The following is a 27,330-nucleotide window of genomic DNA, read 5'->3' on the forward strand; positions in this document are numbered from 1 at the left end:
TTCGAATCACGTCCATCGCTAACATCAAGAAAGGGATACAATATTAATTAGTATCCAAGAGAAATTCTCCAGCCGGGGAATCAAGTAGTTTCACTTTATGAAATCGACAGATTGCACTTATCTCTTTATTAGTAGTAGCCGATCACGAACCACGTATGATTTCCATCTCTTTAGTCTGTCTTCAGCACGCATTCAGGTATGTGTTTTATTCTGCCGAAAATTTTCTTTACAGGTGCATGTAGCCATATGTTTGTTCCAACAAGGAACTTTCTCATATCCTAGGATCAAACTTTCGCTGCTCTCTAGGAAACCAATGCTCTTCGTGTTCATCCTAAACAAGTGGTCTCTCATATGGATTTGTCTCCGTAACTTCACTGCGGGCCCTTGAGTACCCACCCACAACATCCACGTTGTTTAGTGGCTTCTGCGTAAAGGCACCCATGTGACTACCGAGTAAGGCAACGGACACGTATTAGACCGCATCAACATAAAGATACTGAACAGTTCAACATTGTTCCTCAAATGATGATGTAATTTCCTTCTATGCAACGAAAAGGATTATTATGCTAGAAGAATATTAATCACGGAACGCATCTTACAATCTTGACTAAACTACTTTAGATTTCGTTCTCCGTGTGTTTTCACTTATATTTACTTTTATATTGAAGTTCAATGTCAGCTGAGATTCGATCCACTACTTGGGGGACGATTGTAGAGGACTTACTGGTAATTGTGTTGTCAGAAGAGTCCAAGAGAAAAAAAGGAATTGTTCTCAATAATAAAATGTCATAATATTTTTGAGCATAGAAACGTTAGTATTGTGTATATTATTATCTAGAGCAATATTTTGTTGTTAGCCCGTATTGCTTTCTTCTGCGGTTACCAATTTTAACTAACGTAAGTGTTTCCTATCCATGACTGTGCACTGAATTTGTACTTACCTGAAAGATATTTTGAAATAGCTTTACAGCACTAGCAATTGTAAGGAAGTATTGACATTGTTTTATTTGACACCTAAGAACTGATGTACTTTATAATAAAATCCATTATTGTACAGTGTCAGTATTTACATTTGTGTCTGTCCTTCATGTTTGGCAACGTTTGATGATAGACGAATTTACATGGAATCGAAATTGAAAGGTATAATGACCTGTATTTGAGAAAGTTATCCATGAGTGAGACAGTTACTATTCTTTCGTGTCAAACTGGTTGCCTTGAAATAATCCACTGATTTTTTGTCATACACATTGAAGTACCCGTAAATACAATGCCTGGTAGAAACTGTGGAGCACGCTGTAGATATGGCCAGCTGTGAACATAAATTCGTATGCGAAGACACCATCGACGGGTATGGAAATAATCAGAATCAAAATTCTCTGTGATACGTAAAACGGCCACCTCAGTGCGTTAGTGTCTGGTTCGTGTTTAGTACTGTTACCGGTCATGGTAGGGTACATAAGGGGCGTAAACAGTGTCAGATACTAACTGATCACTGTGAAGGGAACAGAGAAATCATTCATTCCTGTAAGAAAGAGTTATCAGCACGTGACAGATCCGATGAGGCCTCATTGTGGGTCTTCGTTTGGCCATCCACTTGTATCATCCAGTATCCATATTTTTTGAGTACTCAGATCTGACAGTGGACCTGTGCTGGACTTAATGGGAAGGTGAGGGCAGAAATACTCATCGTCAAGATTCCGGTCGACCACGTCTGAACACTTCACAGGACGATCGTTTAACGACGCGCCAAACACGTCACAATCCAAGTTGAAGCAATTACATCCCTCTAAGGGTGAAATGGCTTTAACTTTAATTTGTAAATGGTCGCTGATCACGCAGCCATGTTAAAAACTTTACGTCAACACTTCATATCTGCGTTCGTTTTCTGAGAACAATCAATGAATTACCTGCTACATTGTCTGCCATTCTGCACCACTGGTCAGAGACTGTGCATCCGGGCTAGAAAATTACCGTCCCATGCGTAGACTGCAGTTAATATCACAAGATAAACGGCTCAGTTTGGAGAGGTGCCGTGGCCGGGAAGCATGGGGTACTGAAATGATAATTAAAACAAGACCCTACGCTGCCGACAGGCGTTGATATACACCCACGAGGAGACTTGAAAATGTGTGCCCCGACTGGGATTCGTACCCGGCATTTCCTGCTTGCATGGCAGGCTCTCTATTCATCTGAGCCACCGAGGGCACAGAGAATAGTGCGACTGCAGGGACTTAACCGTTGCACGCACCCCGTAAGACCCACATTCCCAACTTAATGTCCACACACTACATTCGTAGTGCCCCTGCCCATTATACACATTACTCGCAGCAGAGAATCTTACAGAGTCCCGTAAGAGTTCTGGCAATGCGTGCGCATCAGCACAGAAGAAGAAGGTCCGAAAGAACAGATACCATCTTCATATGGTTAAGGCTAAACGGCCAATGCACACGCACTGCCCGAACTCTTGTGGGACACGGTAAAATTATCTGCTGCGAGTAATGAGTGTAATGGGCAGGAGCACTACGAATGTAGTGTGTGGACATTAAGTTGGGAACATGGGTCTCGCGGGAAGCGTGCAACGGGTAAGTCCCTGCAGTCGCACTATCCTCTGTGCCCTCGGTGACTCAGATGGATAGAGCGTCTGCCATGTAAGCAGGAGATCCCGGGTTCGAATCCCGGGCGGAGCACTCATTTTCAACTGTTCCCGTTGATGTCGGCAGCGTAGGGTCTTGATTTAACCATTATCTCATTCTAAAACGCTGCATGGTCACCGATGGTATCTGTTCTTTCGGACATGGACTACAGGTGAACGGCGTCGCATTGTGTTCAGCGATGGACCTCGTTTCTTCACTATCCCGGATGACCTTCGTCAGCGAGTATGGCGGCGATCTGGGAGGAGATCCCATTCTTCCAGTGTTCTGGTGAGACAGGGTGGTGTTACTCCTGGTCTCATGGGATGGGGAGCCATCAGGTCACAATTGGCAGTGGCTGATGGAATCCTGGCGACACAACGATACGTCACCGATATGTGTTATCCTCATGAGCTACCTCCGATACGACGGTATCGTTGTATCGTATTTCAACAAGAAAAAGTTCGTCAATATGTGGCACGGGCCTCAATGAACTGTCTGTGCATTCCCGTGGCTATAAGATCCCACATCCGTCCCCAATGGAACGTGTGTGAGACCATCTCGGACGTCACGTCTGTTTCTGTGCCAGTATCGGTTGTGTGCAAGTTTGCCTTAGCAGAGGACGGCTTCCTGACTCCCTTTCCAAGTGATTCATTGTATGCATCCAGGGAAAGGAGCGTGCAACATTACAGTAATAAGTAGGATCATACTCCCCAGTTCTTCGTTAATTTGACAGCATTTCGTTTAATCTCTGAAATTACAGCACGTACCCTCTCACCATGTGACGTTTCATTTCGTTCCCAACTACTCTTCTAGGTGCTTCGCTTTTAAGGTAGAATTTCTGAAGTGGCACGAGCGAGGAGGAAATGATGAGGTGCTAGGACGAATTTACATTACATATTTTGCATAGAATAACTTAACATACAGAAATCAAAACCTCAATATTGATACCCAAATAACTTGTTCTAACCTTCACAGAATGAATAACACATGCCCTGTCCTTCGTATTACAATTACTGACCCTGTTTTGAGCAAGTATGCGTATGAAATTTTGAGGCAATCCAATTAAAATATTTCCACTTTATCAAGATAATATGAACTTGCCACTATGATATGAATTATTAAACCTTCTAAATGACGAAACTTCAGTGCAGTGAACAGATTTAAAAAATAGCAGTAATTACATACCTTCTATTAGTGAACGGCTCTTAAAATTTAAAGCCTGCGTAAACAAATATGAAATAACATTAATCGACGACACAAAATTGTACCTACCTGTAGGATCCTGTTTACTGTAATACAAGACATACAATTCAGTCAGATAGTTCGAAAAACAATAATGAAAACTTGAAACTAAATAGAAAATTTCATTAACTAACAGTTGATGACAATAAACCGGAAAGTATCATCAATGATTTCTTTGTGACACCAACAATGGCACAACATTGTCCTCCACTGTTAACAAACAACGAATAGTGCACCAAGTTCTGTAGGGTTCTTTTATTTATTCTAAAAGAGTCTCAATGACCTACTACATAAAGCTGCATGTGAAGGTGCTGAAAATTGTAAGGGTAAGTTTTCTCCTATCAGCATTTGTAGTTGTGTAACTATGATCTACAACTAGGCATTAACGATAACTCGAAAATTTTGTTTTCGGAGATGAAGTTGTCATTTTGAAAGACATGATATATAAATGATTTAACCAGTGAAGTAATATACTTTAGGGGCTCGTGACTTACAACAGGTACCTACATCAAATTACAGTACATTTCCAAGAACAAAACTCTCGTCAAAGCAATTATTTTATCATCGGGTGATCGAATAATTGCTGACGCTGACTATTAAAAATTCTCCTGAACGAATACAGATGAAAATATTTGTTGAAAGCATCGCACTCGCTGGTGCAGTCTTTACTACAAAAGGAATGCGTTATGCCTTTGACAGTGAAACTCAAAACTTTCTTCACTTTGATTATATACTGACGAGCCGAAGCATTATGATCACAGCCAACGCAAGACTGAAGACCACCTGGAGCATAGACGAACGAAGAATCATTTATAACAGTTTTAGGATCCTAAAGACGTAAAAAGCAAACTAGCGCTGTCAAAGAGGGCATTCCTGGCCAAGAAAAGTCGTTTAGTATCAAAAGTAGGTCTTAATTTCAGGAAGAAATTTCTGATATGCACGTATGGAGCACAACATTGAATGGTAGTGAAACATGGACGTATGGAAAATCGGAAAAGAAGAGAATCAAAGCATTTGAGATGTGGTGCTAGCAAAGAATGTTGAAAATTAGATGGACTGATAACGTAAGTAATGAGGAGGTTCTTCAAAGAACTTTGACAAAGGGAAGATTGTTAACATCTTGCAATGGGTGAAGGTGTTCGGCTTTTTACGAGTTACTATCGTGAACATCTGTGGAAAGTGGTGCTGCTACAATTGTTTTGGAGCACACCGTTCAGGTACATAGTTCAAAATGGGCCTCTGCATCAGACGACCATAACGATTACCTATTTTGAACAGTTCGGCACTTTTGCATCACACTAACACGACTGCTTTTGTTTTTAGTGATTATTTGACCAGAAACAATAGTTTACAATGCGCCAGGTTCCACATTCGGCAGACATAGAGACAAGTGATTTTTCTTCTTCTCCCAACTCTTCATCTCAGAGCAGCACTTCCTACCTATGTCCTCTATTATTTCCTGGAAGTATTCCAATCCCTGACTTCCTTTACAGTTTTTATCCTCTACAGCTTCCTCTAGTAGCATGGAAGTCACTCCCTGATGTCTTAACATATGTCCTATGATCCTGTCCCTTCTTCTTGCCAGTATTTTCCACATACTCCGTTCCTCTCTGATTCTGTGGAAAACCTCCTCACTCCTTACCTTATCAGTCCACACAATTTTCAACATTCTTCTGTAGCACAACATCTCAAATGCTTCGATCCTCCTCTGTTCTGCTTTTTCTTCACTGCCATACATTGCTGTGCTCCGACGTTGTACTCTCAGAAAATTCTTCCTCAAATTAAGGCCTATGTTTTGTACTAGATCACTTCTCTTCGCCAGGAATGCCATTTTCCCAGTGATATTCTACTTTTTGTGTCCTCCTTGCTCCGTCCGTCATGACATATTTTGCTGCCTAGGTACCAAAATTCCTTGACTACATCTACTTCGTGATCATCAAACCTGAGGTTAAGTTTCTCGTTGTTCTCATTTCTGCTACTTCTTCCTATTTCCTTCTGTCTTCCATCTACTAACAATCCGTATTCTGCACCCATTAAATTGTTCATTCCATTCAAAACATCTAGTAATTCTTCTTCACTTTTACTGAGGTTAGTAATGTCATCAGTGAATCTTATAATTGATATCCTTTCACTTTGAATCTTAATTCCTCTCTTGAACCTTTCTTTTATTTCCGACATTGCTTCTTCCATGCGTAGATTGAACACCGCTGCCTTACACGCTTTTTACTCCGAGCTCTTCGGTCTTGCTCTTCCAGTCTTATTGTTCCCTCTTGGTTCTTATACATGCTGCCTATTTCCCTAAAGCTTAGCCGGCCGGTGTGGCCTTGCGGTTCTAGGCGCTTCAGTCTGGAACCGCGTGATTCCTACGGTCGCAGGTTCGAATCCTGCCTCGGGCATGGATGTGTGTGATGTCCTTAGGTTAGTTAGGTTTAAGTAGTTCTAAGTTCTAGGGGACTGATGACCACAGATTTTAAGTCCCATAGTGCTCAGAGCCATTTGAACCATTTTTGAACCCTAAAGCTTAACCTTATTTTTCTCATAATTTCGAACATTTGCTCCATCTGACATTGTGGAACACTTTCTCGAGATCAACAAGTCCTATTGACGTGTCTTGAGTTTTCTTTAGTCTTGCTTCCAGGACGAAACGCAACGTCAGAACAGCCTCTCTGGATCCTTTACCTTTCCTAAAGCCTAACTGATCGCCATTTAACAGATCCTAAATTTCTATTCCATTCTTCTGAATACTATTCTTGTCAGCGACCTGAATAGATGAGCTGTTAATCCGATAGTGCGATAATTCTCACACGCGTCGGCTCTTGAAATTTTCGGAATTGTTTGGATGATGTTTTTCTCCGAAAGTCCGATGGTATATCTCTGGTCTCATGTATTCTACACAACAACGTGAACAATTTTGTGTTCACTTCCTCAAATGTTTTTAGAAATTCTGATAGAATATTATCGATCCCTTCTGACTTATCTGATCATAAGTCCTTCAAAGCCCTTTTAAATTTTGATTCTGTTACTGGATCCCTTGTTTCCTCTATATGGACTCCTGTTTCTTCTTCGGTCATATCAGACAAGTTCTCCCGCTCGCAGATGCTTTCAGTGTACTCTTTTCACCTCTTCCTTTAACAGCGGAGTTCCCTTGCACTCTTAACGTTACCACTTAACGTTACCACCCTTCCTTTTAATATCACCGAAGGTTGTTTACACATTTCTGTGTTTTGAGTTAGTTCTTCTGAAAATCTCTTCTTCTTAATTTTTTTGCATTTTCCATACAGCCATTTTGCCTTAGCTTCCGTGAATTTCCTGTTTACTTTATCCTAAGTGACTTTTATTTCTGTGTTTATAAATTTTCCTCAACTTGTTTGTACTTCCTTCACCCGTCGGTCATCTGAAATACACTCTGGAAATTGAAATAAGAACACCGTGAATTCATTGTCCCAGGAAGGGGAAACTTTATTGACACATTCCTGGGGTCAGATACATCACACGATCACACTGACAGAACCACAGGCACATAGACACAGGCAACAGAGCATGCACAATGTCGGCACTAGTACAGTGTATATCCACCTTTCGCAGCAATGCAGGCTGCTATTCTCCCATGGAGACGATCGTAGAGATGCTGGATGTAGTCCTGTGGAACGGCTTGCCATGCCATTTCCACCTGGCGCCTCAGTTGGACCAGCGTTCGTGCTGGACGTGCAGACCGCGTGAGACGACGCTTCATCCAGTCCCAAACGTGCTCAATGGGGGACAGATCCGGAGATCTTGCTGGCCAGGGTAGTTGACCTACACCTTCTAGAGCACATTGGGTGGCACGGGATACATGCGGACGTGCATTGTCCTGTTGGAACAGCAAGTTCCCTTGCCGGTCTAGAAATGGTAGAACGATGGGTTCGATGACGGTTTGGATGTACCGTGCACTATTCAGTGTCCCCTCGACGATCACCAGTGGTGTACGGCCAGTGTAGGAGATCGCTCCCCACACCATGATGCCGGGTGTTGGCCCTGTGTGCCTCGGTCGTATGCAGTCCTGATTGTGGCGCTCACCTGCACGGCGCCAAACACGCATACGACCATCATTGGCACCAAGGCAGAAGCGACTCTCATCGCTGAAGACGACACGTCTCCATTCGTCCCTCCATTCACGCCTGTCGCGACACCACTGGAGGCGGGCTGCACGATGTTGGGGCGTGAGCGGAAGACGGCCTAACGGTGTGCGGGACCGTAGCCCAGCTTCATGGAGACGGTTGCGAATGGTCCTCGCCGATACCCCAGGAGCAACAGTGTCCCTAATTTGCTGGGAAGTGGCGGTGCGGTCCCGTACGGCACTGCGTAGGATCCTACGGTCTTGGCGTGCATCCGTGCGTCGCTGCGGTCCGGTCCCAGGTCGACGGGCACGTGCACCTTCCGCCGACCACTGGCGACAACATCGATGTACTGTGGAGACCTCACGCCCCACGTGTTGAGCAATTCGGCGGTACGTCCACCCGGCCTCCCGCATGCCCACTATACGCCCTCGCTCAAAGTCCGTCAACTGCACATACGGTTCACGTCCACGCGGTCGCGGCATGCTACCAGTGTTAAAGACTGCGATGGAGCTCCGTATGCCACGGCAAACTGGCTGACACTGACGGCGGCGGTGCACAAATGCTGCGCAGCTAGCGCCATTCGACGGCCAACACCGCGGTTCCTGGTGTGTCCGCTGTGCCGTGCGTGTGATCATTGCTTGTACAGCCCTCTCGCAGTGTCCGGAGCAAGTATGGTGGGTCTGACACACCGGTGTCAATGTGTTCTTTTTTCCATTTCCAGGAGTGTATTTCTTCAGTTACCCTTGGTTCCTTTGCACTTAACCTTTCTTGTACGTACGTTTTTCTTTCCAAGTTTTGTGAGTAATCTTTTTCCACATGTCCACTCCTCTTCAACTGCACTACCTATCGCAGTATCCATAACTTCAAACGTAGCTGTTCATTTCTTAGTACTTTCGCATAGCACTTCTTTGGACTTTGGTTCCCTCCAAGTATCCTTTTAAACACTAGCTTACTCTTCACAAGTAATAAATTGTGAACTTAGTCTCTATCTGCTCCTGGGTACGCCTTACAATCCAGCATTTGATTTCTAAATATCTGCCTGACCATGGTGTAATCTAATTGAAATCTTCCCATATCATCCGGCCTTCTCTGTCCTGTAATTCTTGAACAGAGTATTCACTATTACTAGCTGAAAGTTGTTGCAGAACTATATTATTCTTTCTTCTCTCTCATTCCTTGTACCTAGCCCACATTCTCCCGTAAGCCTTGCTTCTACTCTTTCTCCTAAAACCGGATTGGAATCCCCAATGCCTACCATATTTCAACTCCCGTGCAATATCCGCATGTACTTTGTCTGTCTCTCCATCTTCTGCTTGCGGCGTCGGCATGTGTACCTGATTTGTCGTTATCGGTGATGGTTTGCCGTCGAATCTGATGAGAACACTGAACTGTTCACAGAAACTCACTCTCTGTACTACTTTCAGATTCATAACGAATCTTATTCCCGTTATACAATTTTTTCCTGTTGCTAACATTATTTTATACTCATCTTACCAGAAATCTCTGTCAACATTCAGTTTCATTTCACTTGCCCGCACTATGTCTAGATTGAGGCTTAGCATTTTCCTTTCCGGATTTTACATGTACGGATATGATTTAAAAACGTATGCATGAGCGAGGTAAAATCTATCCCAAAGAACGAGTTCCAGAAGGTTCAAGGGGACTGGAACTGTCTCTCACAATATGTTTGCAATACGTAATGAGAACTACTTTGCAGGAGGTAGCATCGTTGTAGACGAAAAACTAAAATCATTTCAATAAACAAAAGTTTTCATTTTCGTAACAAACCTTGTAGTTATTAAGCTTTTATGATTTCGTTGTCATTCATTAATGTATACTTTAACTCGTTCCCTACCACTGAAGGTTCTCTTTCTTCATGAGATATACGATGAACGAATGAATGGATGAGATTCGGAGTAGCTATGTGCTTGACGAAGGACTCTGATACTCCTGGGCTAGCAGGACAGAGCGCGTTAGGTTGTGGAAGGGGGCCAAAATAAGTTGCTGTCAGTTGCACTCAACATACAAACTTTATTCACCAACACACAGTATTACCACAAGGATGGAAAACATCCAAAACTTTAATCGACCTCATTTGATTAACTTTATATCGGCTGAAGACCACACTCAAAATTCAGGACACAAGGCCTCAGCAAGAAATTGAAATACAAGGTTCTTCTGTAGGTTTCACCCAAGAATACTTTCTAAATCTGCAATCTAAACAGGCTGAAGGCCTTCCCAATTTAATTTTAATGAAACTTGGCTGGAGGTCGCATATTAAGCAATGAGAAGAGTTTCAATCAAAAAGCAGAAGGTCTTATCTTAAAACCAAAGCATAACAATCTTATGCCTTAATTTAAGAGACATTAAAACTCAGCTGAAGGCCGCACATCAACAAATAATGTAACGGCTTAAGCCCTAGAAAGAAGAGATTCAGTTTTAAAAGGCAGAAGGCCGTATCTAAAAACATTTCATATGAAATTCGGTTGAAGTCCTCTATAAAGAATAACATTATCATGCCTTAAGGGCAAGACAAGAACATTAATTTAAGACATATTGATACTCGGCTGAAGGCCACACATCAAGCAAATAACTAAAACTCAAACAGGGAAATTACTATGTAACTCACAATGAACGGCGCTCAGAAGTTTCCAAGGGTCGGCCTGGGATTGTGACACTAACGCCCGTTTAGGTGAGGCAGGCAGACTGTCCAGTGACTTCTTAATCTGAAGGCAACCCAACCGACAGACAGCCAACTGACTAATGAACAAGATCAGTTCCACTCCATGCAACCAGCAAAGCCGGCCGGAGTGGCCGAGCGGTTCTAGGCGCTACAGTCTGGAACTGCGCGACCGCTAGGGTCGCAGGTTCGAATCCTGCCTCGGGCATGGGTGTGTGTGACGTCCTTCAGTTAGATAGGTTTAAGTAGTTCTAAGTTCTCGGTGACTGATGACATCAGAAGTTTAGTCCCATAGTGCTCAGAGCCATTTGAACCAACCAGCAAAACGACCACAAGATTTCAATACAACGACACACAGAAGATTGGCGCCCATACAACGACCAACAAAAAGTCAGCTGTCGAACAACACGCCGCGCAGGACAGCAACAACACGATGAGGGAAACACACCGCCTAAAATTACGTCAACGACCAGGGCAGGCAACCGGAACGTCAACAGCCACAAGGCAGGAGATACCGCTGGTCAACTTCAATAACAGGGAATGAATTAAGTTAAACTCCACAGGAAGATGGCTGGAATCTTAGCCGACTTGAAAACACCCACGTTGTTGCTAGCAGGAATGTCCCAAAAGCGACTACCAGGATCAAACGAAGAAATGTAAACAGCTGAGGCTCGATAGAAGGTTAAGTGAGGACTCAACTCTGATGCGCAAGATCGGTGGGCGACTTCGTGGCACTCGCAAGCAGCGTTCACGCCACCAGCGGCTCCGGCCCGACTCTGCGCGACTGGGACTTCCTCGCTGCTCCACACCAACCGACCAACTGCCCAGGTCCGGAAACAGTGAAAGGACCAAATATACGTCGGCCGACGAGACGATCAACCGAACGACCAATCAACGGTCGTCCCGCTCCCATCTCCATCCGTCGGACAGTTCATGTGTGTCGCCAGCGGTCGGCGAGCACTGGCTGTCCGCGCCTCACCAGCGCTCCGTCCCCGACTTCACTGCTGCTGCGTCCAGACTGCACTGCTGGTCCGTCTGCAACTGACTGCCAGACACACGACGACCCGGAATTACTATCGATCGCTCCAGAGATGGTACGACAGTGCACTTATCGACACGCGCTGCTGCTGTCGCTCACGGACAAGTAAGGCAGGAAGTTATTAACGCCAGTAAATGGAGTAAGGAAAAAAATGGTTCAAATGTCTCTGAACACTATGGGACTTAACATCTGAGGTCATCAGTCCCCTAGAACTTAGAACTACTTAAACCTAACTAACCTAAGGACATCATACACATCCATGCCCGAGGCAGGATTCGAACCTGCGACCGTAGCGGTCGCGCGGTTCCAGACGAGTAAGAAAACGAGGGGGCAATACCGTAATAGAGGATGACAAACAATAAATGGCATGAACACGAGCCGTGCACGGCTCAAACTCACCAGTTTTCTGCTACTATTCAGACTTTGTTATATTACACTGGCCACCTAGGTGCAACACTTCTATAAGAGAACTGCTTCTCTGGAGAACAGTAGTACGCGTTAATGAAGCAGTTTCGTCTTCACAGTATTCTGTAACGAACACAGTTGATTATCTTATAATAGCATTAGTTAACCCATTGTTGGTGCCTGGCTAATCATACCACAATCTCAGTTTAGTTTGTTTCTTGATACGAAGCCTCCACATGTGAAAGCTGTCTTCACATCTTCACACTGGACGTTGGTAACGTAAGCCATGAAAGGTGTTGCCTAAGTGACGGTCGGCAGTAAGGAACCAGTACAGTAAGGTGGTTCGATGTAATTAAGCAGCGAATTGACAGAAACGAGCTATTGTCTTTGGACTTACCAATGAATGTAGTTGCCCAATTTGTTGGTGTATCCCCGCGACCTGTCAGACGTGTCTACAGGAAATCGTGTACCACCAGTAGCCTCGTAACACAGAGTAAAAAGAGCGACTGTAAGAAGAGCCTAACCAACAGCGACCGTGGGTGAGTGTGTCGCCCTGTGAATGACAATCGGTTTGAAACCAGACCGGATTTGCCGTTTTCTGCGAAAGCAGACCCATCTCAACCGCTAAATTTGCTGCTTTCAGTGAAAGCGTATTCATCTCAACTGTTTCGGCGTAAAAGTGAAGCGCCGGCACGACAGCCAGGAACTGTAGAGCAGAGAGGGCTGTGAAGACGTTAGCCAACAGTAAGCTGACCGACCCTTCTCTAGGATAACACCGAGAAATCAGCGGCCTCTAGGTGAAGAGAACACAAGTGCCGCGGCCCAGTTGAACACTAGCTGTTCTACGAGCTCTACAGCAGCGACTTAGGCATTGTATTGCTTCACTTGTGTTAGGAGTTGTGTATACTGAAGAGATTTTCATATTTTGTCTGTCACCCACAGCTTGCAACTCTCCTTTGCAAATTCTCAATGTATTGTGATTTGCCTTGCTGTAATTAAAATTCATTAATACTATTTGGTTGAATTGTTGTCTAGTGGTCCGAGAAAGCAGGTTTCCTAGGCAGCCCATATTCGACGAGTAGGCAGGACACAACATAAACCACTATCAAAGCGACCATTGGGAAATGACCACCATGTAATGGACACGTGGAGCCGTTACGTCGAGAAAGGCAGTTACTCGCAGCAAGAAATAAAACTGTACATTTTAAATCAGCCAAACAAGACGGAAAGTGGACAGAAGCCGATAAGAGTCATATAGTGTTGGTGGACAGTTAGAATTAATATAACGAGAAACATAAGAAGTTCACGTTAACCTGCGGTGGTGTCGCTCTGTATCAGCCGCTGTCAATTACACTGGCATGCATAACAGGCAGAATGAATAACAGAAATTGGGCACTGGTCAAGTAATTGAATTAACTCTTCTAGAAACTGCGAAATTGAGGCGCAAGGATCTATCGATTCAGAACTACTTAATTAGTGTTGGTGGACAGTTAGAATTAATATAACGAGAAACATAAGAAGTTCACGTTAACCTGCGGTGGTGTCGTTCTGGATCAGCCGCTGTCAATTACACTGGCATGCATAACAAGCAGAATGAATAACAGAAATTGGGCATTGGTCAAGTAATTGAATTAACTCTTCTAGAAAGTGCGAAATTGAGGCGCAAGGATCTATCGATTCAGAACTACTTAATTTTGTTTTGTGGCAGTTTATTCCCAAACAGTCGGCCAAGTCAAGTTATTAACAGTGCATGAAAACTACAGTGTTCAGTACTGCCAATGATTGCGATTATAGTTGTTTCTATATACCCTTTTCTCTTGATACAGAGAGGGTGTGTTGTAAAATACAGCAGCCTTGAGGCATTTAGTTGACGTTATTAACAGTGCATGAAAACTACAAACAGTGTTCAGTACTGCCAATGACTGCGATTATAGTTCTTTCTATATACCCTTTTCTCTTGATACAGTGAGGGTGTGTTGTAAAATACAGCAACCTTGAGGCATTTAGTTGGCTCATAAAAGGGAAATTACACTTAGTGGAATAAAATAGTTGTAAAGATGTTTCCCGCTGAAAGCCATTATCAGAGCTGGTGTAGAGCACACCAGCAGGAGCATGGAAAGAGAATAGGCAGTGCCCCATAACACAGCATTGTGTGAGAAGCGAAAAGAATCCTTTTTACCTACGATGAGACTCTGTAAGACAGGAGACAGCGTGCAGCACGAAGTTTGGGAGCAGTTGTTTATACCAGAGGAGGAAGTTGGAATAACTCTAAGCACTATCGGACAAAACGTCTGGCGTCATCAGTCCCCGACACTTAGAACTATTTAAACCTAGCTAACCTAAGGACATCACACACATCCATGCCCGAGGCAGGATTCGCACCTGCGACCGTAGCAGCAGCGCGGTTCTGGACTCAAGCGCCTAGAACCGTTCGGCCACAACGGCCGGCGAATTTGGAATGTTTATTCTAGTTTTATTATGGGAATCTCTGTGTGGCACATAGTAATTACAATATAAGGAAAAAAAAACGATGCACCAGGAAGGAATTATCCGCATGGAACAGAAATCGGTACTGTAACGTACATGTAAAAACAAACAAATGCTGACAATTTCAGAAAAATATGGATGATTTATTCAAGAGGAAGAGCTTCACAAATTGAGTGAATCTATGTTGGTCCACCTCTGGTCATTATTAAGGTGTTGTTAATCTTGGCATTGACTGACATTCTTTAATGTCCTTGTGAGGTATTTTATGGGAAATTCTGTCCAATTGGTGCATTAGATTGTCAAAGTTCCAATTTGTTGTAGGGTCCTGCCTAAAATGCTCCAAAATTCCTCAAATGGGGAAAGATACAGGACTCGGCGGCCAAGGTAGGGTTTGGCAAGCAGGAAGACAAGCAGTTAGAAACTCTCGAAGGATGAGGGTGGGCATTACCTTGTTGAAACAGAAGCCCAGTGTGGCCATACATGCAATAAAAATGGGTATAGAACTTCGTCAATGTAGCGCTGTGCTGAAAGGTTGCCTCGGATGACAACTAAAGAAGTCCTCCTACGAAAAGGATAGGCACCACAGATCATCACTCCTCGCTTCCAAGCAGTGTGGCAAGCGACAGTCAGGTTGGTATCCCACTGCTGTCTGGGTGTGTCTCCAGAACGTCTCCGCTGGTCATTGGGGCTCAGTTCCACGCGGAATTCATCAGCGAAGACAATTCTCCATCACTCAGTGAGCTACCAGGCCGAAGACGTGCTGAAAGACCAGGACAGTGACAGGATACCAACGTGACTGTGGCCCACCTTATGACCTGACAACCACGAATGATGATCAGTGGGCCCATTTCTTTTCGTAGAACGACCCCTTTGGTTTTCATCTGCAGCACCCTTACAGCACAGCGGTAGGTCGACGATACTGTACGCCCCGTTTCGTTTACCTTCACCAAAGCCATCTTTGGCTTGCATTTCAGCACAATAATGTCCGTCCGCACATGGCGAGTGCTTCTGCTCCTTGTCTTCGTGCTTGCCAAACCATACCTCGGCCAGCAAGGACACCAGATATCTCCCCAATTTAGAACGTTTGGACTATTATGGGCTTGGCCCTTCAATCAGCTCGGGATTTTGACGAACTCACGCTCCAGGACAGAATTTTGCACAATACTCCTCAGAAGGGCGTCCTACAACTTTATCAATACATAAGGGCCTGAGGTGAACCAACGAGTTACTGACTTGCTCAATTTGTGAAGCTGTTTATCTTCAAAAAACCACATTTTTTTCTGAAACTGTTATTATTTATTTGTCTTTACAAGTAGCTTACATCAACCAGTCTCCCTCCCTTCCGGATAATTCCTTCGTAATGTGTCGCTTCTACTGTCCTAGAGGGGACTGCAGGGGTAAATCCCTCAAATGTGTTCATGAACGTCTTTATTTTGTGCTTTTTCCCACACCACAGGAGTACAATACCTTATTGGTTGACCAGGACAAAATATGTAAGAGTAGGAAATTGTTTACTAAATTATCATTAGTTGGGACATGTAGGATATCTTGCAGCTGGTCGGTGAAATTGTGATGCTGGCAGAAGCAGCTAATTTTCGCAGAAAAAAGTTAGAACATACTTGCTCTGGGGCCACCACAGACGACACTTTTTTCAGGACTTGAGGCATTAATCGGAGACTTGAGTTGCAGAGCGAGATGTCTCTGACTTACAAGGAGAATCGCGCCTACTCGTCATCACTGATTTCGTCCAAAATTACGTTATATGCAGGGCTTGGCCAGACATGAAAGTGCCTGAAGTGGGTGCTCCAGACGCCGAAGTGTAAAGAAAAAGCAGTACTGTGATGCAGGTCGGGTGGGACTGGGCCATTTACGTGATCGTAGGTTCCAGGTAGCGGTTGGTGCATTGGATATGAGTACGGAAGGACAATCGAACGGTCATGGGCAACTGTCCCTCTGAAGAACTTTTTTCATTTCCTATTTTTACGTTACTCGCACTGCAAATAAATTGAAATAATTATGCATTTATTGTATTTATTGGTATTTTCGTAAAAGACATGAAAAGGGAAGGTAAAGAAAATTTTGGATTACAAATAAATTTCCAGGAAGCGTTTTAAATACGTACACAAGAACTTCGTATATTAAATCAGATATTTAATTATTTTATAGTTGCCGATTTCCAAAGGGTGTGCTGATATTCACTGTAAGAACAGAGAAAGTAGTAACGTTCTTGTCACGTTTCACATATTATGAACGCCATATTTTTACCTCTACATCTTAATTACAACACCTTCTTGGAAAATTATTTGCTGAGTCCTCATGGATGCTGTATGCACAGTTCTTTCTTAGAAATTTATTTGCGATCTCAGATCTTCATTTGCCTTTCCATTTCATGCCTTTCTCTGGAATATTAATAAAAAATATTTGTTTTGCATTATTTTGGTTTATTTGTAGTATAAGTAACATAAAACCTGAGACTTAAAAAAGAAGTGTTCCCGTATAAGGACTCGATCCCACGACCCTCTGATGACCGTTCTACAGTCTGTCGCTTGTATCAACCACTGCCTCGAAGCTACTCTAACATAAATGGCTGATGACATGCCTGATCCGCAACTGGAATGCATTTTTTTTTTTTTTTTCCAAACGCTTGAAGATCTGGAGCTCTCACTTCTGTCACTTTCAATTCTGGCCAAGGGCTCGGCACACACCATAAATGCGAACAAAATCGGGTGATGACGAGAAGAGGTTAGAGCAGAGCATAAAAGGAAGTGTTGAACGTAGCATTTCCAGTGTCTACTGCAGTCGTCTTCCGCCCATGCACAGCTTTACGAATAACACCACTGTGACGGCCTAAAAAAGGGTTTTCCTGACTTTTTTTGTATAAAGAAAAGTGATAGAGAGATAATAATTGGGATAGTGATTGAACATATACTCAAATATTTTACAGAAAATTATTGTCGGAAAATATTACAAAATGGCGACACTTGGTGCATGCCGGAGGCATGATGAAGTTGAAGCACTATGTGGCACGTGTCATAACTATTGCCAGTTTGAATCTGGATAAATCTGCTTGACAGTAGCTAGGAACAGTGTAGGGGATTTTAGAAATATTGATGTCGGTGTAATTGGTGAGTGTCTGGATGAAGTCGTTCAAATTTTTCTAAGAGAAGAATGGCCATTTGTTAATAAATATTGTTTAAATTAAATAACCGACAATTCTCCACGTGGTCCATTTTGAAACGTTATTTCAAAGTTATGGTACAATTTTCTAATAAAATGATTAATGATTGCTTGAATTATCCTGTGGACCGTTTTGAAAAACCATACTCCGAGAAAAACGCGTTTGAACTTTTGAAGTGTCTTATAGGCACGAATAAATGAAAATGTTCTACTTTTACAAAACTCTTGCCATTAATCTGTTATCCCAGGAATAGCTCGTAGTACTGTTGCCGTCGTGATCAAAATCGTATCCAATATTTATTCATAGAACGGATGAAATACTAGTCGTGGCAATTCCATGAACTCACGAAACTATACCATTCCGTTTATCCTCAATCCAAGGAAGCGCATTGCAGGACGATTCAACGACTGATTTCGTATCTATCAGCTATAAACTTACTATCTGGTATAAGAACAGCTGGGCAGTTAGGACCTACAATAATCATGTGCGATTTCAGTCTTTCTCAGCGTATTCCACTGATGAATTCTTCTCGGGTTATCAGCATAGTGGTGGCGTCGTCTTGTTGAAAAGTTTCGATGAGTTTCGTACCCATCATCATCTAGCGATGATGACGTCGCCCGAAGATGATGGGTACCCAACTTATCGAAACATTGCAACAAGACGACGCCACCACTCCGCTGATAACCCGAGAAGAATTCATCAACAATAATTATAGTAAGGCCTAAGCTTCGAGGAATTTGTTCTTGTAACGTGACGTCTGTATTGCCCCTTTTACATTTAACATGTTGAAAAAAAAAATTGAGAAAACGGCAAGAAACTGTAAGCCTATAACTCAATCCACAATTCAAAATGGTTCAAATGGCTCTGAGCACTATGGGACTTAACATCTATGGTCATCAGTCCCCTAGAACTTAGAACTACTTAAACCTAACTAACCTAAGGACAGCACACAACACCCAGCCATCACGAGGCAGAGAAAATCCCTGACCCCGCCGGGAATCGAACCCGGGAACCCGGGCGTGGGAAGCGAGAACGCTACCGCACGACCACGAGATGCGGGCAATCCACAATTCACATCAAAATCCTGGCCACTGTCTTTCAATTTCTTAGCAGAAGCACTGACTCCTTGTGAACTGCTCTCAGCTTCAGTTCATTCTTTGGACGTTTAGATGACCTACTACTTCGACGCCGCATTGGATACGATATTTTTAAACCTTTTCCGCCCGAGTACACTTTCTTACTACTCTTTCTTACTCGGAAGACAAAAATGTATGCTGTAAGATCACAAACAAACAATCAAAAGCCATATTTCACACGAAAATAAAGATTCGAAACGAAAGACCTGTTTTTTCGCACAAGTAGTGACGCCACGCTAACGGACTGCTGTTTTGAAATGCTTCTAGCGATACTCAGACACTACAGGGGAATCCATTTGATGCAGGTAGGCCACTTCCAGTCATCAGAGGAGCTGGAGTTTGAGATCAGAATTCCATAGAATATTTTTTTTTTCATGGACTACATTTTTCGTTTCATATTTTAACTGGTTCAAAAAAATTTTAAATCAATAAAATGTTTTTTTTAGCTTCTATAGTGGTCTTAATCCTTAAGAGTGGTAAACACGGGTCACCGTTGCAGCCACCGAGAAGAGGCGACCGCGAAGTCAGTTAATTAGCATCGGAGTTTCGCTTCACTAATCTAATTTTCGCAGCCAGCTAACTGCATCCGTCATGCACTTAGGCAAATGCATTTATGTTCATTCATGTTTTTCTAGGACTTTTCTTTAAATAACATTCCCTTTCTGTAGCATTTAATCATTTTCGTGGCATGGTTCTACAGGATTCTTTTATGCATTCGCCCTGTTGTGCCAAGCCTACAGTATGTATTTGCAATCCCTTTTCTACTTGTTAAATGCTTGTATTTCGGATTCAGTGGGTAAACCATTTTTGATGTCTTTTGACAAGAAACCAGATTGTTATAATAATCATTAGTTTCCTTTTGTAGTCTGATGGGTCCATTTATCAATATGTTCCTGTGAGATTCGGTACCCATATTTACATGCTTAATCGCGCGACCCCTGTTAAGCAGCTATCCGTCAAATAACAACTTTTATTTTAAATTCACGTGATGTTATGGGGAGCTTTACGTCTCTGTAAGCCACCGGGGATAGGATCTAAAGTGGTTCCCAACCTTTCTCAGACATTACCCCTGAGTAAAATCAGACATTACCTACCACTTCCGCCCTCCCTACCCCGCCATTATTTTTAAAATGATGAAAGATGAATGAGATATTTAGTTTGTGTGCGTGTGTGTGTGTAAGTAATTCGTGGTGCATTGCAAGTGCTATCCACAACTCCTTCTCAGAAAAGAAATCTTACTACCCACAGTGACGGTACACATTTGTTACAAAACAACTGCATTACCCCTCTCCAGCACCTGCTTGACCTGCAGACTGCAACCCCATTTAAAACCAAACAAGTTGAGACGTGTGCACTACGCTTACTGTTTGTAAATCACTTCATTGCTGCACTCCTTACATCTGAACTGGTAGAAATTGGACGACTTAAGGTTGTGAATGCTTGGTGTCTAAACACTCTGATAATAATAATTATAATAATAATGGTAATACTAAAACTGTGTACTGCATTATAATAGTCCTACGTAATTACTGTTGTGTCGCCCTGTCAATTATTTCACTTATCTGTTTTGAAACGAGTATTGAAGCAATTTTCTGGACTACTGCAGGTACTATCTACAACTTGGAGAAGACATTTTCTTGAGATATTTAGCATTCGTTACGTATATGTCTCATTTTACCATGAGCGATGCACGGGGCCAAGTACAACACGTGTGTCGTGGGTAGGCTATGTCAGGAACCTGTAACTTCCACCGCATTAATGCTACTAACTGAGAAAAAGTAATTATTGATACCTTATGTAGTTAGTATTAGAATTTTACAAAACTGTGATAATGGTAACGATCTTTTGAAAACAGTTTAGTTTTGTGACTGAAACAGAATCGAACTGTTTAGTGTTTACCCCTCTGAAAATTTCATTTTGCCCCTCAGGAGGTAATTACCCCCAAGCTGGGAATCATTGATCTGTAGTGTCTTAGGGCTATGCTAAACAGGTCAACCTACACCTCACAACTTGTTCAAGAGAGTTTCAAAAATGTTCTCAATTTTGATTGGAATTTATATGTTACAGAAGATGTGAACAAACAAGGTGGAGCCTTGAATTCCAACTTTGAAAGACGCATAGCTCACAGAAAGATTGAATTTGTCACTTGTTTTTTTTCGTCAAACATATTTTCATTTTTTTTATACTTTCAATGCAGACGGGCATAGTAATTGGTCCTTTTAATGTTCTTTTTCTTATCCATATCTTTCCATGTGGGTTGTCATTACTTCATTCATTCACTGGTCAGGGGAATGTATTTTTTCAAGTGAAAGTGTTCAACCATGGAAACAAATACGAGTATGTAAACTAATCTCGGAACCGGTCACAGGGTATAGCGCTTGACTGATAAACAGACACGTGTACACACACACACACACACACACACACACACACACACACACACACGCGCGCGCGCCCACACACACAAGGGTGTTTCTGCATGCGTAATGGGATAGGCAGTGCCGAGAGAGATACATAACAGAATCTTTTCGTTTCAGAAGAAGGATATGTTGTAGGAATCACACTTTTAGGACTGGTGTGTGGTTACTTTCGACATAAGTTATACACATTTTACTGCTGCATTGGAATTTATTTATCTATGTACAATATATGGAACGAGGAAGTTAAGTGCTAGAGGAATCAGGGGTGAAATATTCCAGCGGCACCGAGTTAGATTCGTAGATCTTCTTCAGGACACTTGCTGATGCTTTAGCGGTCCTGGGACGGTCTGGGTCGTCATAATCCACGCGGAAGACACCAAAGTGATTCCTGAAAAATAGATATGGTATTTTACAAACTGGAAACATAATGTAAAAGTCACTATGGACATCGCCATCATATTCTGATACGGGATTTATACGATCTGTTGCCTTTTCACACGGTGTAATCCACATCTTTGTGAGCAACGCTAGTAACAGTACAGTAAGCCTCTATCGCGGTTGTTCAGAAATTCATGTTCGGTACCTTCTGTAAGAAGATAACATAAAATCCAGCACGGAAAAAGTCCGTAAGGCTACAGTCATCAGTTAGGGAAGATTGAAACACTTGTGTCTTGTGTTACGAGAGCTACCTAGATATAAGGAACAACACAAAATATTGCCAGTCATTACAAATAATCGTGGCGGATGAAATATTCTGCAACTCATTGGGAGAATAATCATCACAGAAAGCTTCATTCAGTCACAGCTCACTCGAATGAACATTTTATTTTCCTCTTCTTAACTATTAACTGATGTCAGAAGAGGGAGATAGGGCCAACATTTGCTGTGTTCGAACATTATGAATGACCTCGGAAAAAACGATTTATTGACAAGCAGCTAACACGGATTGAACTACACAGTGGACCGTATGTAAGTTGTTCTTACTATAAATGAAGCAACATATTACACGATTTTTAGGTAATTATGTCTGCCATGTTTATCATTACTTGTGGATCTGTTTGCATACTAAATGACAGATTTTGAACCGAGCGCTGGTACGGACTGCACCCGAACAACAATAGCACACTGATAAGGGTGAAGAGGAAATTTTATGGAAGTACGTTTTACCGATAGCCATCGAATGTTCGAATGACGTCGGTCTGCTGACAACGCTTTTTGTTCTACAGTGACAATACGTGCACAGTCTAAGCTTGCAATAACCCATCGAGTCATCTAGACAGACTGTGTAATAAGCTGTATTGTCCCATTGGCAATAGGAGAGACAGTGCGCGCTTTTGAACTGCAGTAAAAGTGCAGGTTTTGTTTTATTTCCATTACACATACGCCGTACATAGTGATTTCCTGTGGTCAAAAGAATTTTGATGAAGAAGTTTCCGATAAAGGGAACACAAACTGTTAGAGTCGTGAGAAGTGCAGTTTCCTTTTTAAACAGTTTACGAAAAGTGAGCGATCTCTACCGTATGACTCTGGCTAATTGCAGACATTTGTTAAAGAGAAGTTAGAACGGAAACGTATTTTTACATTTTTTGATTTTAATCCCGAAAAAAATTGTCAATTTTCTTATCCAAATGATATATAAATCAATTATTAACTTCCAATGTAAGTATTTTATTTGTCCTTTAGAACATAGTCTTCATCTATTTAATATGTTATTAAATTTTACGTATTTTTCTTAGAAATCCAATATAGTGGATCATTTTTTATTTTTTATATTTTGTAGGAAGCTGTGGATTGCAATATTACAAAGACAAAAGTACGTTCTTCCTGTTGGTAGTAGTACCATAGCTTTTCGTAGTATAAGCTTTAGAAATAAGAAACTGTCTGATGCTGAAACCTTAAGGCGTAGGCTGACAGACAGAATTATTGATGAACTACAAAAATACTAAGGCATACTCCGTAGAAATAGCACAGATAATTTCTTCAAAACGAAGCAGGCACTATGGACTACCTTCCTCCACGAACTTGGAAGCCATAAAGCCCCAGAATCCAAATGAATCTTCCAAGAATCTCATATATTGACCGGCAAACCAAATAATATTTTTGTTGGAAGGAAGACACCCAAATAGTTTGGGGGGGGGGGGGGCGGATCTATGATGCTGCAGTTGCTTTTAATTATGGCAGCATTGACAGGATCAGCTGACAACATCATATGGTAATTAATACTGGAGTAAAATGCATCAGAGGAAATAAAGATATGGGCAATGTTCACATCGATAAAGGACAGTAAGCAACACAATGGCTATTAAGGAGGCCACAGCAGGGAAAATAATGACAACGGTGGAAAATGGTGAAAAGGATTGGACACAATGTGGTTGCGGGTACTCCTGTGTCAGCAAAAATTAGAAAATAAAATACATATTAAGTAAGTTTTAGGCACTTCAGACATTAAAAGCTGTTTCTGAAAATTTACTTTTTCAGTGGTATTGTTCCCTACATCTTAGAAACCAGTTGGAGCAGAGTATTTCAGGAACTTTAACATACATATAATGATGAGTAACTGACATTATCAGCTCTTTCGGAGGCTGTCTCAGAATCTAAAAATGGTTGTTTTCCTTACTATAGAAGTTTATTCTCCCAGATTGCATAATACAAACAGTGATTATTGGTTTCAGCGAAATTAAATGGCCATCTTCAGACAGAAAAAATAATTACAGGGCCAATCCATTTTTCGATTGTTCACATTAACTAGACACAAGTTATAGAGACCACATTCCATAGTACCGTCTCTCGTCATACAATAAGAGAATCGCTGTGCTGTCATGTGCACAGTCATTAGAAATAAGAAACATGAGGCGTGTGTAAAGTGTTTTCATGTTGCTACCTTCTTTCGTATCGCATGTCAACAAGGACACAACATGAAATCAATCAATACACGTCTCATGCATCTTTTTTGTAATGACTGTGCACATGTCACCACAGCTATTCTCTGACAGTACACGAGCGATGTTACCGTGGAATGTCCTCTTGTTAGTTGTATCAATTTAATGTAAACAGCCGACGAAACTGATTGATCCTGTAAAAATATTTTATATACAAATGATCTGATGATGCCGATTTAATTTACTTGAAACTAGTAATCATCGTGTATCTTTGTGCGATCTGGGCGAATAAATTGCTGTAATAAGAAGAACAGTGTTTATGCATATGAGTCTGCTGAAAAAAAAATGTTAAGTATAACTACAATTAATTTGAAGAAAGGACGGAAAATGATACATAATTTTAATCGTGTACTTGAAAATAGTATTTCCCAAACCAGAGGCTTAAATACAGCGAGTTTTGTTCAGTAGACTAACAACATAATGTGTAATGTCCTATAAACGTTTCATGGCATTGCTACACCGATTTCTGAAGTACAGGGGATCCAAGCAACAAAATTTAATGTAGCCGATATAGGGCACTCTGTTTCCTCTTAAGGACAATGTACGTACAGGTTTATTGTTGTAAGTACTGCGCTGGTTTAGAGATGCAACCGTATTAAAAAATGAACTTTTAGCAGGGCAACCAAGCACCAACCACTGGAGTCCGCTGATGTGACCTTGTGTTGAGAGGCCAGTCTGCACCGTGCCTCTCAAGCAATTGACGGCAGTGGCGGTGAGGCCATTTCACTTATTTAAAACGTACGTATTTATGATGTCCATTAGACAAAGTGCGGCCTATGAGTGCTTCCGCAGAGCGTCCCTCGCCACTTAGCTGCGCAGACTCAAGCGTGCGCTAATACAACGTGAGCTCAGCCGCCCTTGCCCGAACAACGACGTATACTTACGTGTATCCGGCCATCCACTCGAGGTTATCGATGATGGACCAAGCGCTGTAGCCGATCACGTCCACTCCGTCCACGTTAATGGCCTTTACCACTTCGCTGAGGTAGCCCTGTAGAACACAACAGTTTAATGAGAAACACGTAAGTGAACCTCATGTACCAGTCATAGATTTACTCTTTCCTCACAACTATCACCACAGTGTTTTTCCAGTAGATACGTTGCCACTTGTTAAGTCGATTTAAAAGTATTTTAGAGCTTTTTTTACGGATAACAAGAACTCTGGTTACATTAGTCCTGTGATGATGTAAACTTGACACTATGTGCTGGCTCAGTACGTGTACATGTGATAGAAATACGAAATCGTTGTACTTGGAGTACGCAATGGGCCAGTTGTTTAAGCTGTTAGGCGACACATATAGTGGCTTCCATTAGAATCGACGAGACCTTTAGAGACACGGGAATGCCTCTGATCAAGCTGCACTGTCTTTTATTCCCAAACCCGACATCATTACACCCGTTCCCTAGTATATTATGGGAAGTGAATATAAGATTTGTTGGAACCGTTCTAGTAAAGAGCAGTGTACCTGTAAAGGATTTTGTCGTCAGTCTCCTGCGCAACCATCTTCCTCCGGGAGTAGGCACTTGCAACCTACGTCGTTAGTTATTTGCTTGATTTATTCAAATCTCTATCTTCCTATAAAATTTTTCCCTCTACATTTCCCTGAAGTACGATGAGTTATTCCCTGATGCCTTAATACATGTCCCATAATCCTGACCCTCCTCCTTCTCCGTATTATCCATATTCCCTCGCCGATTCTGCGGTTGGGGCTCCTCATTCCTTATCAGTTCACGAAATTTTCAACTTCATCTGAAGCACCACATCTCAGATGCTTCGTTTCTCCTCTGCTGCGGTTTTCCCATTGACCATGATTCATTACCATACGATTTTGTTTATAAGGGATTTCTATTGCTGTATTGCTGTCTTTTCCTGAGCGTTTTTATGCTTCCTTCTGCAGTACGTCAAATGAAATATTTCTTTCCTTACCAAAGGATTCTTCGCAGTTACTTCCCTATTACCTATGTTTATCTCTCCCACATTTATGATTACCCTTTTTATGGGTGCTGACTCCTCTTAAACTGAATTGCCTACTCTGGTATTCTTTACCACAGTTCCCACATTTTCCCCTAATTTTATTCTACTCCTTCCCCTCCGACGACTATTAGATTTTCATATCCTTTTATGCTCTGAATTACCCCTTCAGTACCGTCATATACTTTCTCTATCTCTCCATCTTCTGCTTTTGATATCGGGATACACGAGTATACCTCAGCTACCGTTGGTGGAGTTAATTTGCTGTCATATTTGACGAGGAATACCCTATCACTGGACTGTTAACAGCAGCTCACTCTCTGCCCTAATTTCCTCTTCATAACCAGTCACACTCCCTCTATACTATTGTCCGTTACTGTTGCTGTTATCCTACATTCATGTGACCAGGAGGCCTTATCTTTTGTTCCATTTAACTTCATTGATCCCCATTATATCAAGATTGAGCCTTTGTATTTGCCTTTTCAAATTTTACAGCTTTTCTATCACGTTCAAACTTCTGACATTTCATCTTTTTCTCATGGTCACCTTCCCCTTGACAGACCCCTCTCTGATATCCGTATGGGGGGACTAATCCGGAATCTATTTCCAATGGAGAGATCATCTTCACACTGTTTCAGTTACAGGTCCATTCTCCTGTGTCTTTTATGTAGTGGTTTCCAATGCTTTCTGCATCCTCATGCCGTTGATAACTGCAGATTCTTCGGCCTTTCAGGGACAGTCTCCCAAATCTAGGAGAGGAGAGTACCCTGACCCACTCCGTTCCTCCACCCTCTTTGACAAGGCTGTTGGCAGAAAGAGAGTGACTGCTTATGCAGGGAATCTTCGGCCATCATTACTGATGATTCTTACTCAAAATTTAAGCAGTTGCCGAATCGGAATCAAAGACAGTGGTCTCTTGATTAGTAGTCAATACGCTACCTCTAGATCAGTTTGGGGGGGGGGGGGGCAGATGTTTTCTTGCGTACACAAACTGACAATCCTGTCGATGAAAATAGCGGCCACCATTCATGCTTCTTTGTTGATCTTGTATTCGGCTGGTAAACTTCTTATGTATTTTAAACACCTTGCTGTTAAAGTTTTT

General features: G+C 42.2%; 1 protein-coding gene across 1 annotated transcript in view; it reads right to left on the minus strand.

Moving 5' to 3' along the window:
* Window positions 1-21,560: 21,560 nt before the first annotated feature.
* Window positions 21,561-27,330, minus strand: part of LOC126413079 (myrosinase 1-like) — a 37,586-nt gene continuing 31,816 nt past the window's right edge. Inside the window, exons 10-11 of the mRNA XM_050082976.1 lie at window positions 25,141-25,247; window positions 21,561-21,705 (exon numbers count right to left, since the gene is read on the minus strand). Of these exons, the coding sequence (XP_049938933.1) occupies window positions 21,561-21,705; window positions 25,141-25,247 (252 nt within the window). The remainder of the gene's footprint in view (window positions 21,706-25,140; window positions 25,248-27,330) is intronic.

The sequence above is a fragment of the Schistocerca serialis genome, chromosome 7 (assembly GCF_023864345.2).
Source record: "Schistocerca serialis cubense isolate TAMUIC-IGC-003099 chromosome 7, iqSchSeri2.2, whole genome shotgun sequence".
Classification (NCBI taxonomy): Eukaryota; Metazoa; Arthropoda; class Insecta; order Orthoptera; family Acrididae; genus Schistocerca; species Schistocerca serialis.